This window comes from Rousettus aegyptiacus, unplaced genomic scaffold (assembly GCF_014176215.1).
Source record: "Rousettus aegyptiacus isolate mRouAeg1 unplaced genomic scaffold, mRouAeg1.p scaffold_m13_p_4, whole genome shotgun sequence".
NCBI classification, from domain to species: Eukaryota; Metazoa; Chordata; class Mammalia; order Chiroptera; family Pteropodidae; genus Rousettus; species Rousettus aegyptiacus.
Genome location: NW_023416307.1, coordinates 149,905,339 through 149,916,872, shown reverse-complemented (window position 1 = coordinate 149,916,872; position 11,534 = coordinate 149,905,339). Strand labels below are relative to the sequence as shown.

The 11,534-nt window shown below is 44.7% G+C and overlaps 1 protein-coding gene across 1 annotated transcript; it reads right to left on the bottom strand.

Moving 5' to 3' along the window:
* Positions 1-3,756: 3,756 nt before the first annotated feature.
* Positions 3,757-8,121, bottom strand: EIF1B (eukaryotic translation initiation factor 1B). The gene is made up of 4 exons (XM_016123963.2): positions 7,820-8,121; positions 6,647-6,810; positions 6,120-6,221; positions 3,757-5,722 (listed from the first exon to the last, which is right to left on the bottom strand). Exons 1-4 carry the CDS (start codon positions 7,848-7,850, stop codon positions 5,678-5,680), a joined length of 342 nt encoding a protein of 113 aa, XP_015979449.1. The 5' UTR covers positions 7,851-8,121; the 3' UTR covers positions 3,757-5,677.
* Between the last annotated feature and the right edge of the window lie 3,413 nt (positions 8,122-11,534).

The following is an 11,534-nucleotide window of genomic DNA, read 5'->3' as shown; positions in this document are numbered from 1 at the left end:
GAAGTTTTCTTCTTTTTGAAAGAAATATTAGAGGATATTTCTATCTGATGAAAAGGATCCAGTAGAGAGGAAAAAATTAATGATTCAGAAAAAAGAGGGTAATTACAGTGGTAATTTATGGAGAAGAGGGACTGGTACCCAAGGCGCAGATGGAGGTCTTGTTTTCAATGGGAGCGAGTATACTTCATCTGTTACAAACAGGAAAGAAGACAGAGTATGCACCAATTCCTTAGATGGGAAGATTTGGGAAACATGAAGGAGCTTCAAATAAATCAATGATGGATGAGGCGAAGCTTTGAGCTGTGCAGGGTGGAGGACGGGGTAGAAAGGGAGAAAACCATTGTTTTCCTCCAGCCACTGTCGGCTGCTCTGTGCAAATACGGAGTCAGTGATTGAGTTTCACAAGGGTTGGGGTTTTGACAGATGCTTACACAGGAAAGGGAGAAGATCAAAGGAGATGAGGGTATCGCAAGGACATAATTATGATGGTAAGCCGGGGAATCAATGCTGCGTCGTGGAGTCTGAGAGTTACACGGGCTGATACACAACGAGCACTCAGAGCCCAAGGGTACACGTGCTGGAAAGAGGTAAGCCATTTTTACCTTTATTGCAAGGGAAGCGAGAAAATGAGGACAGTGCTTGGTAACAACGTGGAAAGGGTCAAAGGATCTGTTGTTAGAGACAGCAAATTTTCTGAGCACTCGCAGGACCTCTTGGGGGGAATTCCTGGTCAAGCGCCCATCCTGTGATACTGACAATGACTCACGTGGACTCAAATCCTTCAAGTACCATTTTCAGGTTACTGTTGGGCTCTCCTCAGGCCTCCCCTACCTGTGAAGGTGAGATCTGCCAGCGGCTCTTTAAGCGAGCACATTTTCACGACTGGGCCTCCAAGTGAGTCCTGTTCTGAATTCTTTGGGCCTTAATAGGGTGGCGTCCTGTGCAGCCATACCCCGATTTACTGCGCTTTGTTGTATGGTGCTTCACAGATTTTTTTTTTTTTTTTAATTGAAGGCAAGGCCCTCCACCAGTGAAAAGATGACGGCTCGCTTTATTGTGGTACTCACGCCGTGGTGATCTGGAGCCGAACCCGCAGCATTTCCGAGGCACACCGGTGTTGTGGACATGAGGAAGTCGAGGGAGCCAGTCATTACATTTTCCAAACAGAAATTGATGTTCACGTGACCTTCTAAGTGCATGTGCTTCCAGTAGCCAAAAAGGCACACGAAGCTGTACATCGAGAGCACTATATATTTAGCATGTTTGTTGTGTATTTGGGGTGTGTGTGTGTGTGTGTGTGTGTGTGTGTGTAAATCCAGATTGTGTCCCTCAATACATGACAATTTAGGAGGAGCTTTGTTTTCTAGCTTAATCACCTAGTCTTTGGAGGCTATAAACAGATACCTCTGTTTACATTTGAATTAAATTCCTTCTAATAACACAGTAGTAGATTGTAGGTTAGGTGGCTTTTATATACCCCCGGGCAAGACTCTTCGAGCATTTTTTTTTTATCTCATGCGAAAGCACATTGCAATAATTTTTATGGATTTCAATAATAGAAGACTGGCTAGATCAATTTCTGCGTATAGGGATGACAAAATTAAATCTGTCAACTGGTACTATAATGATGCAACAACTTAAAACTCCGTAATTCACTACGAACTGTTGGGAGCTAGCTAATTTTTAAACTGGCCACAAGAGGGTGCTATAGGACTACATACTTGCCCTAATCATCCTCTCTCTGCTACCCCTTTCAATCCTTTACTTATTAGTTATCTACCATTTCTTGGGTACCCTACCTTGTTTCATTTCAACCGCCTTGGTGTACCAACTAGTTGCTAGTGGTTCCCGTAGTCCAATCTGAACATTAGGCTAAGGTTTCCTGAGTTTTTAACAAATAGATGGCAATAACGCACTCAGAGTGGACTTTTGTGACCAGTGAGTAAATGGGCCTTTTCCCTGCTTCAAGGTATTAATTACACCTCTCTCCAAATCCTTGGTGATATCTCCCCCACAGAATTTGCCATGGTTGACATTGACTAAAGCCTGATTCTCTCTGCTCTCTACACCGTATGTTGTTTCTAGCCCAGTGGATCGAGAAGGTGGGGCCTGTGGTCCTGGTTAGAATGAGTGGACATATGGAGGCAAACCTGGGGTATTGCAGCCAGCCTTCTGGACCCTTCTGTAGGCCCAGAAGCCCTTCAAAACCCTGCAGGCTAGAGCGCAGGGCTGCAGCTGAAGCCATTTAGAGACTCAGATCACTTAGATTTCCTATAGATTTTTGGCTTTGAACTTGAGTCCCCTTTTATACCTTGAACGAATGGTGCCTATCTCTACATAATTGCTTTTTGCATGAAGAAAAGTGTGGATGTTGTTCGCCAGTTTGAGATCAAGGCACCGCCACGATTCAGATCACGCCCGCAATTCACTGGGAGAACAGCTACAGACCGTGGCAGACCTACTGCTTGTTCTTCCTGCCGGTTCAAGGCCAGACCGATGAGCTGACAGGTGAGCCACCTGACCCACTGGCACCCGCACAGCCAATGCTGAGTTAAATTGCCGTTTAACTTTTCCATATAGGTCAAAGAATCCCCGCAGGCCACATGTCACCTAACACAATACGGCCCGGATTAGGACCAGCTGGACAGTTGGGCCTGCCCTCCTCGACCAGCACTGATTCCTCTCCGGTGCCCCAGGAGAGACGTACAGCTATTCCTCCAATTTCTGACCTTACTTTTCCCAAGCTTCCATTATCCAGATAAAAAGGGAGTTAAATGTCTGCATAGCCTCACGAAAGCTGCCACGCAGAGGGCCCCTGGCATGGTTTTGCTCCTGCTTAATTCTAGCTGATTTATTTGGCCCCTGGGCCCCAGACAAGCACAAGGTCACCTGGCTGTCAACCTAAGTAAGGGCAGCTGGTTGCAGCCCACAGGAAGTGAGGATTCCCTTGGTTTTAGTTACAACAAAGCCACGCTCCCGCGCTTCCTTCCCCATGGACTTCTGGTTTGGCATGGGGAATACACACAGGCTCGAGGGAGCAGGTCTGTGTGGACCATCTAATGAGGCTGATTTTTTCCCTCAGCTTAACTACCCATTTTCTTAGCTGGAGCTCAGCTGGTGACAGGTGGCAGACGAAGTCTGGTACCATTCTGTACTCATTATTTTGGTAAAGCTGCTCTCATGATTGAGACTAGAACTGTTCCTTCTGCATGATCAGAGCTGCCCGTTTCTAAGGTGGTTGATGGCAGCCATTACTCGAGTTCCTCCTAAGCAGATAGAACAGGCTGCCTCCCAGGCTTTCCTGCCTCAGGGGCCAAGGTGATGAGCAGAGTACATCCCTGTTAATGCTGCTTTGCAACAGGCCGTTCCTCAACCGAACATCAATTCCCTAATGGCTTTGCCAAGACTTCTGTCAAGCTCTGAACATCAGGGACAAGTCACTTTGTCGACTCCCTATTTTACAATTTGTGCCCTGAAAGTACAGGTTACTAAACAACACATCTACATCTTCCCACCTGGGAGGCACAAGGAGAACCCAGTTTGGCTAGTTACTTTTGCTGCACGTTTAAGTCTGTTTCCCCTCCTCACTTATACAATGCCACCTAGTCACTTGTGCCCCTGAAGCCGACAAAAGCAGCTAGCCCTGCTTCCATGCTCTTAAGTACCTGAGGCTCCCAGTCAGCTTTCCCACGCCAGGGTGGTATCCCCCAACTTTATCCTTGGACTAGTTTCAGTAAAACTGCAGAAATACGTAGATATTCTTAAGTACGTCCTTTATTTCCATTGCATTGTTCAAAGACAAGAAAGAAGGGTACATGACCTGTTCTTGCTGTAAGGATGGGGTCTGCCCTACAGGTGACAAGTCCAGCCATGTGTCTGGGGTGGACAGGCTGTAGGATCAGGAGGCGCTCTTCATAAAAACCAGCTTTGCTCAAAGCTTTAGATCCCATCCCATGGGAGTGGCCTGACACATGAAGCGATGACCAAGCACTCAGCTACGGGTGCCAAAGTGAGGGGCCTTTTCCTTCCCATTTTTGAGGCTTCCCTTGTCTATCTTCTTTGTTCAACCCTTACCTTGGACAGTTCTTTGCTGGGCATTAGCTTGGCCCTCAGTAGATAAAGAGGCAACACTTTACACATTAATGTAAGTCTCTGCTTTGTCATTTTCATAAACTATTTCCACAGCACCTCTCAACCAGAGGTGGAATCGTTACAAAATGTTACAGGTAGAAAAACGAGGATTTCTCGGTAAGTTGGAGAATTCTCCCAAACTTCTTGATCTGCTTAGTCAAATTAATGCTTTTCCAGAAACGAGCTTACCAAATTTGACACTCTATTCTGGTATAGTCACTTAAGTCTGTCTGTCTTTCTTGATTAGAGGTAGGATGGGGTAAGAAAGTAACAAAACCTATTACTTAAGTGTCTTTAGGAGGTAAATCTGTGGGGGCTGAGTCCGTTTTCCCAAAAGCAGTATTATCAAAACAGGGGCCCGGGCTCAGCTGGTACAGACTGCGCTGATGCAAAGCGAGACGCTTTCACACTGTCATCCTGCCGCTGCGGCAGCTAAAAAGCATGCACTCGTGGATGCATTTCTTCTTCTCGGCTAAATGGCTTTAACAACACATCTTGATTACTGCTCCATAAAAAGCATGAGTTTGGAACTCAAGAAGATGCGCTGCAGAAATCTCAGACCCAAGAACTGCAAATCCTCTTCCTCACTCAACATCCAACCGCGACGCATCACCATCGCGGCTCTCACTTCCTTCGGTGAAACACACACCGAAACCAGGATGTAGAGGAAGAACATGGCTTTTCTGGCTGGAAGCCCTGGGCTGGCATCCCAAATGCCACTTCCTAGCACTCAAGGGAAGTTAACCTGAATCTCAGTCTCTTCCAGCTGTAAGGTGGTATTGTCACCCACACTTGCAGTGTCTGTGACTAAATTTATTTATGTTGAAAGTCTATTACATTATCTGGCACTTAGGGATAGACTTATTTTGGCAGCCCAGTGACATAACCAATAAAGACACAAAAAATAATTCTATGTGCTAATACTTAAGTTTAAATTATACTTCACATTATTTTTTAAAATTTAACACTGTGACAGATTCTTGGCTCTAGCTGAGTTTATACGCGTTTCTATTCTTATTTTTAAGAGTAAATGAAGAACACGAGCTACATTTAACAAAGGTTCTCTTCTAGCTTTGGGTTTAACAGCAGCTGAATCTAATTAGAATACTTTCAGAATGAGAATTCCAATTATGAAAGACAAAATGTATGGGTATCTTATTTGCTTAAATTTGGGAGCCTAATGGCTCACAAAAGAATTCATATTTTTATTGTTAAGCTGCAACATACATGGTTTAATACAACAAAAAACATTTAATCAAGTGAAAAGTAATAAACTGAACAATAAACAAACACTCAAAACAAAATATTTTCCATTGGAAACATGTTAAGATGAATACGGGGTTTCGTTACCATCTTACTGCAATTTTTTTATGTGTTACTAGCCTACATACCCCATGTTTTCTGTAGTCATGCAGATGTAAATGGAAATCTGAATGATTAAATAAATGAAAAGTCCGTTTACTGCAGAGAATCATTTCACAAGGCAGCCAAACTGGATTTAGAGAACAAAATTATTCAAGAAATTCTCCACGTATCTAGGTTCATTTTAGAATCCATGAACCTTAAGCTGTTCCTCCTTGACAATGCCAACCTGCAAAATAAAACTTAATTTAGCAGAACCACTCTAATACATAAATTCACCCTTCAGAAAACAAGGAGTCCCTGGTCATTAAAAAGTCACTGTTAAAAACTAATAGCAACGCTATTATTGTGGCATTAACTGTTAATAACAATTTAACACACATTTTAATACCTGACACACCAAAATGCACTCTGTGCAGATACAAGGCATGATCACTCGGGTCAAATGACAGAATAAACCCAACAAAGGCCCTACTGTCTTCGAAAAAAATACCAACACTGTATTTCAATCAGTTAATTTACTTCATTCACATGCTCTTCTACTAAGTGGGAAATACTTCACGTTGCCCTTAAATATAGCTTTAGCAGCAAACTCCAGGTTGTACATAGAGCACCCAGTCACTTACCTCCAAGAGAAATTGGCAAATGTTTTTTCTTTGGTCACCTTGAAGCTGAATAACCTCTCCGTATTCAGGATGTTCAATCACAGTACCATTACAGGCAAATTTCTGGAGAAGTACATAAATAGTCAACATAACAGAGTCAAATACGATGAGGTTTTATTTTCACCAAAAGATGAAAATTAACTATTTCAGCAGGCTTGTTTATGTTTAAGAAACAGGCTGTCTCCTGTAATCCCTAACAGTTCCAAGTTAATTCGAAAATGAAATGGCAGGTCACATAAAGGAAATGATTTTACTTGGGACACCCAAGAACTAAATTATGTCACATTTTGTTTGTAAGTCATGCACACTTTATTTTAAGATGGGAGACCAGACAGAAATATCTGGGTGTTAATTAAGAGAATAAACACACCTTTCTGGAATCCAATCACTGTCACCCACGACGATATAGTCAAGAAAGGGTGTGAACCATAATCCAATTCAGATGTGTACATCGATAACCATATTTTAATTTCTCTTAACGCCTTTACCTTTTTGAAAGCTTTCACAAGTTTCTTTTTGTCATAATCATCTGCGATGCCCTGAACAGTGGTCAGTGTCTTCCTGCCGTTCCGTTGCTGGATTCTTATATGGATGTAATCCTCAGTCCCTGCCGGGAGTAAGTCGTCACCCTTAGTTGCATCAGCAAAGGGGTCTGCAGAGGGATACAAAAAAAATCACAAGCAGAAAATATCTTTTAGTCAGTAACTTCTAGATATAAGGTACACTGAATGGTCACAAAGAAGGTTCTAGTGCCTCTGCTTTTTTTGCAGGTCAGGATGGGGGTGATGGGGGTGGGGCATTAATAAAACCTCCAAGTACTCTCACCAAAAGAGAACTACTTGGCTAGATATGTCCATTGATATCTGAACAGACAATTTTTGTGATAGGCAGATAGATCATGTTACTGTTGAATATAGTCCTCTAATTAGAAGACATTTTAAAACCTTAATTTTATAGCCACTATAAAAATGTGCGTCATCTCGATTACCTTCTGATGACAACAAACATTCAAATACGTCCACTCCAATTATTTCACCGTAACGGTGCCATGCCATGCAAAAAGTTAAAAAAAAACCCATATATATACATATATGTACGTATATACAGGTGCGTATATATACACATATATATCAAGAGACGTAATTTTTACAAATTACTACGCAAGTAGAGAAAACTGGACCGCTGCCCGGTGACAGATCACAGGTCCGCATCCGCATCTTCTCCTAGACGCCCTCAAGAGCTGCTCAGAAACGGCGCCGGGCGCGAGTGGACGCCGCTCCCCAAGCCCGGGGCCCGGCGTCGCCCCTGCGAGCAGCGGGGCAGGTCGAGGGGCGGCGTAACGGGGTCGCGGAGATGTCACGGGCGGGAGGCGGGCGGCAGCCGGGTCAAGGACCGGGCAGGGGGCGGCACAGGGACCACGGTCGGGGCTCCGGGAGGAGGGGCCGGGGGCTGCCGGCCGTCTTCGGGGAGGGGGTCGCCAGGGGCCCAGTCGCCATTTTCTGGGAGCCGAGACAAAGCCCCACTCGGGGTCCCGCGAGGGCAGAGGGGGGCCCCCGGGGCGGTGGTCGGGGCGAGCGGTGCCGGCGAGGGCGGGCAGCGGCAGCCGCCGGCGAGCGGCGCGCGGGGGCAGGGAGGGGACGGCGGCGGCGACCCGGTCTTACCGAAAGATTGGAGGTTCTGGATAGTGGACATGCGATACTAGTGTGAGGCCGGTGAAGGGATAAAATTCCTGCGGGGCCCGCCCGGATCACCGTGTCAGGAGGCTGCAGTGGCGAGAAAACGGAAATAAATAAGGAGATGCTTCGCCCCGGGGCTGGGATTCGGCTGGAGCGACAGCGGCGGCGGAAGCCGGGAGGAGGCAGGAAGAGGCGAAGGAGGAGGCGGAGGAAGAGGCGGCGGCGACGACGGAGGCGAGGACGCGAGAGAAGAGGCGGCGCTGCGGCTTCTCCTACAAAATGGCCGATGGAGACTATTTAGCCGCGCCCGCTACTCCTCCCACGTGACCGCCCGCGCCGGGCATCCTGGGACTTGTAGTTTCCTGGAGCCCACACCGCTGGGAAAGCCTGGGGCCGGTGGGCTTTCGGGACCGCAATTCCCAGCAGGAAGTTTGCTGTCCAGTGCCGGCCGGCAGGACTGGGAACGGTCCAGGTGGGTGCGGGTCGCTCCGGGCAGATCCCGCAGGTCTGGGGCTGTCTTCCCCGTGGTCTCGCATGCTCTATTCTGACTCCCCTAATCTCTCCCTACAGTGGCAGCGCCGAGGGGTTGATGCTGGGAGATGATCTCCATCAGTCAACCTCGAGGCCCCGGGTAATGTAAGTAAAATCGGGGTGTAGGAGGTCAACAAGCCCCAGCTTTCGACTTCACTGTCACCTCTCAGCACCTCCTGCATCGAAATTCCAGGTTCCCCCGCACCGCGGTGCAGGAGCCGTGTTAGTCTCCACCAAGGTTCGAGGTGGTAGCCTACCTACCCCCCAAGTTGGGCCCCCTTCCGATTCCCTAGTGCGGCGGGTTTCAAACTCTGGCGTCTGTCTTGCGGAGAGCTTGATAAACACAGATTGACAGATTCGGAGTTTCTTTTTCTGGGGCGTGACCCGAGAATTTGCAAATCTAGTAAGCCCCCAGCTAATTCTGATGCTGTTGGTCTGGGACCACGCTTCAGAACCACTGCTCACCTTCATCTGGGGCCTGGCATCCATCCAGTGGGTGTCAGGTATGTGTCAACCGAATATACCAGAAAAACAACCTGTCGGCTTGGACACAGAACCTCGAACAGGACAGGTGCCAGATATAAATCGAAGGTGTGCTCAGTAAATAGGTCAATTGATGTAGAGTCGGGTACCAGAACTGTAATACCTTCCTATCAAGCTACACACAGGAAAATAAACCTGAGACTTTGGCTTACCTAGGCAGGCCCACTTGGTTGGCTTTCTGGAAGCAAAGAGATAGACTAAAATTTAGGGGTTCTTAACCATTTTTTTTTTCGTGCCATGGCAGTCTTGCGAAGCCTATGGACCCCTTCTAAGAATATGCTTTAAGTGCATGAAATAAAACATTTAGGGTTACAAAGGAAATTATATTGAATTGAAATTGTATTGAAATGAGAAGCAACACATTAGTAGCATAGTATTGTTTCTTTACTAATGCATTAACAAGGTCTAGTAGCGAGTCTAACTATTAAAATTTCAAAGGTGCTAGCTGAAAGATATTTTGAGATGTCTGAAACATCAGAAATGTAATATGAAAATTCTGTGATATCTATTGGTGCATAGTGACAGGTCATTCTAAAATATTATTGTGATATTGCCAGTGTTCATAATGGAGGAAATGCTAAACTGTACTTAGATATTAGATGTAGGTATAATCTTTTTTTTCCATCCAATTTTAGGAATCTTCCCTTACCCCCACCCCTGACCCTGCAATTTATCCATGGACCAAGGATCTGCAGACCCCAGCTTAAGAATACCTGCATTTAATAATCTTTCATGATTAATGATAATAGGTACTATTTAATGAGTGCTTACTGTTTGCCTGTTGTAAGACTTCTCACAATATTATTAATCTTCATAGCCATTCTATGATGTAGTTATTATTCTGTTTAGCAGATATAGAAATGGAGGCTTTCAAAGGTTATGTAATTTGCCTTAAAAAAAATCAGATTCTTAACTCCTGGAAATCTAACTATGTTTTTGGTCTTCTAGTCCTGATTTAAATGAATAACATGTTTATTATCCAAACTAAGGTACAAAGTTTTGAGCTGGTTACGAAACAGAGAATCAAAAATTTTTTGATCACAGCTACAAAGGTTTTTGTTTTTTGGTCTTATACTTTCGTAAGCACACTTTAATTTTAATACCCTTCTAGATGAAGTATAGAATAAACAAAATTCATCTGTTGCTGTTTTCTTCCTAGATGTCCAAAACCATTTTATATTACATTGTTTCTTAGAAGGAGCCAAAGAAACAAGAGCTTTTTTTAAAAAAATCCAGAAACCTTAGGGTTTTCATGGTCATTATCCCTGTCAGGAGAATTCATCCTTTCTTAGACCAGTTATTTATATCAGAAACCCCCAGGAGTTCATAAATTTTCAATCAAAGCTAATTATGAATACAAGTCAGATGCAATTGTGATTATTATCTTAAAAACTCTCCTGGCTCTCTGGTCATTCATAGACTTTGTTGTTAGACTTGCACTGTCCAATATAAGGAACCACTAGCCACAACGTGGCCATTGAGTTTTTACAGTGTCTCTGGCCCCCACTGAGATAGTCTCCAAGTTAAAGTACATACTGACTTTTCAAAGATTTAAGTTGTCTCAATTTCACCTGTTTCTTTTTTACTTTTTAAAATGTGGCCCGCGAACTATTTTTATTAGCACTGGCTTAAGAGTGAGAGGATTTGACCTATATATAAAGTTATAAAAGGAATAAATTAAAGTATTTAAAACCTAGTATTTTTAGTTTTAAATGGTACCAGCCTAGTTTAAGGTGATGATTTCCTGCCTTATTTCAGAAGGGAGTTTAGATCACTTGCAGAGAACAGTAGTATTGGCTAAAGGAATCAGGGAAAATTAAAAAAAAAAAAAAGTAGAATAGTTGAAAAATAAAAGCCCCCAAAGCTAGAGATAGACCCCAAATCTGGCTCTTACTATCCCAATGGTCATGAGAAAGAAAAAGTCAACTAGAAAATCCCTCTGTCTACAGGATGAGAACATACCAGTTGCGCAGGAGGAATGACTTTGCCTGGCCCTGAACCACAGGAGATGATTTTCTTGGGCCCTCATAAAGGGGACACTGTGATGTATTGGACAGCATCCTAGCAGCCTGCCTACCACAAAGACAATGGTGAGTTTTATGCAGCTGTTTCTTATGTCCGCAAGTCATGAAGACATGCTTTCAGGTTTGGTCCTCATCCATCCCTAGGTTGCCTGTCGTGGCGGGCATGTGATAATGCGCCACTCAGATTTCCTGCTTCAGTGAGTGTAACTGACCAACAGCCACAGCTGCTGTACTCTGAATTCAGCACTGGTGATACCACACTTCCCATTGGCTGCTCTCAGCCAATAACTGAGTGCAACCAGGATCCTAATGTAGGCCAGTTCTTGGTAGATGTAGGACCCCTGTGTTGGGCGGCTCTCCTCAAGGACCCTCCATTGGCCTGGCCGAACTTTCTTAGACTTGTGCTGAAGTTTAAGACTCTTCTTATTCAACCCTTCTTCCCTTTCTCCTTCACAGGGTCCCCTCCTCTGGCTCCTTCCTCTTTCCTCACAGGTGTTTTCACCAATATGTCTTGTACATTTAATCCCATATGAATGTCTGCTTCTCAAAGGACCCAAAATGATGCTCCTTATTCCATAGTGGTTGATGAGGGGACAATAAGT

Bases quoted from the DNA above. Each gene is read 5' to 3' on its own strand.
- EIF1B (XM_016123963.2), bottom strand. From the start codon at position 7,850: ATGTCCACTATCCAGAACCTCCAATCTTTCG. The intron at 6,811-7,819 runs GTAAGACCGGGT...ATCCCTCTGCAG, and splicing joins CCAGAACCTCCAATCTTTCG to ACCCCTTTGCTGATGCAACT. The intron at 6,222-6,646 runs GTAAAGGCGTTA...GTACTTCTCCAG, and splicing joins TTGTGAAAGCTTTCAAAAAG to AAATTTGCCTGTAATGGTAC.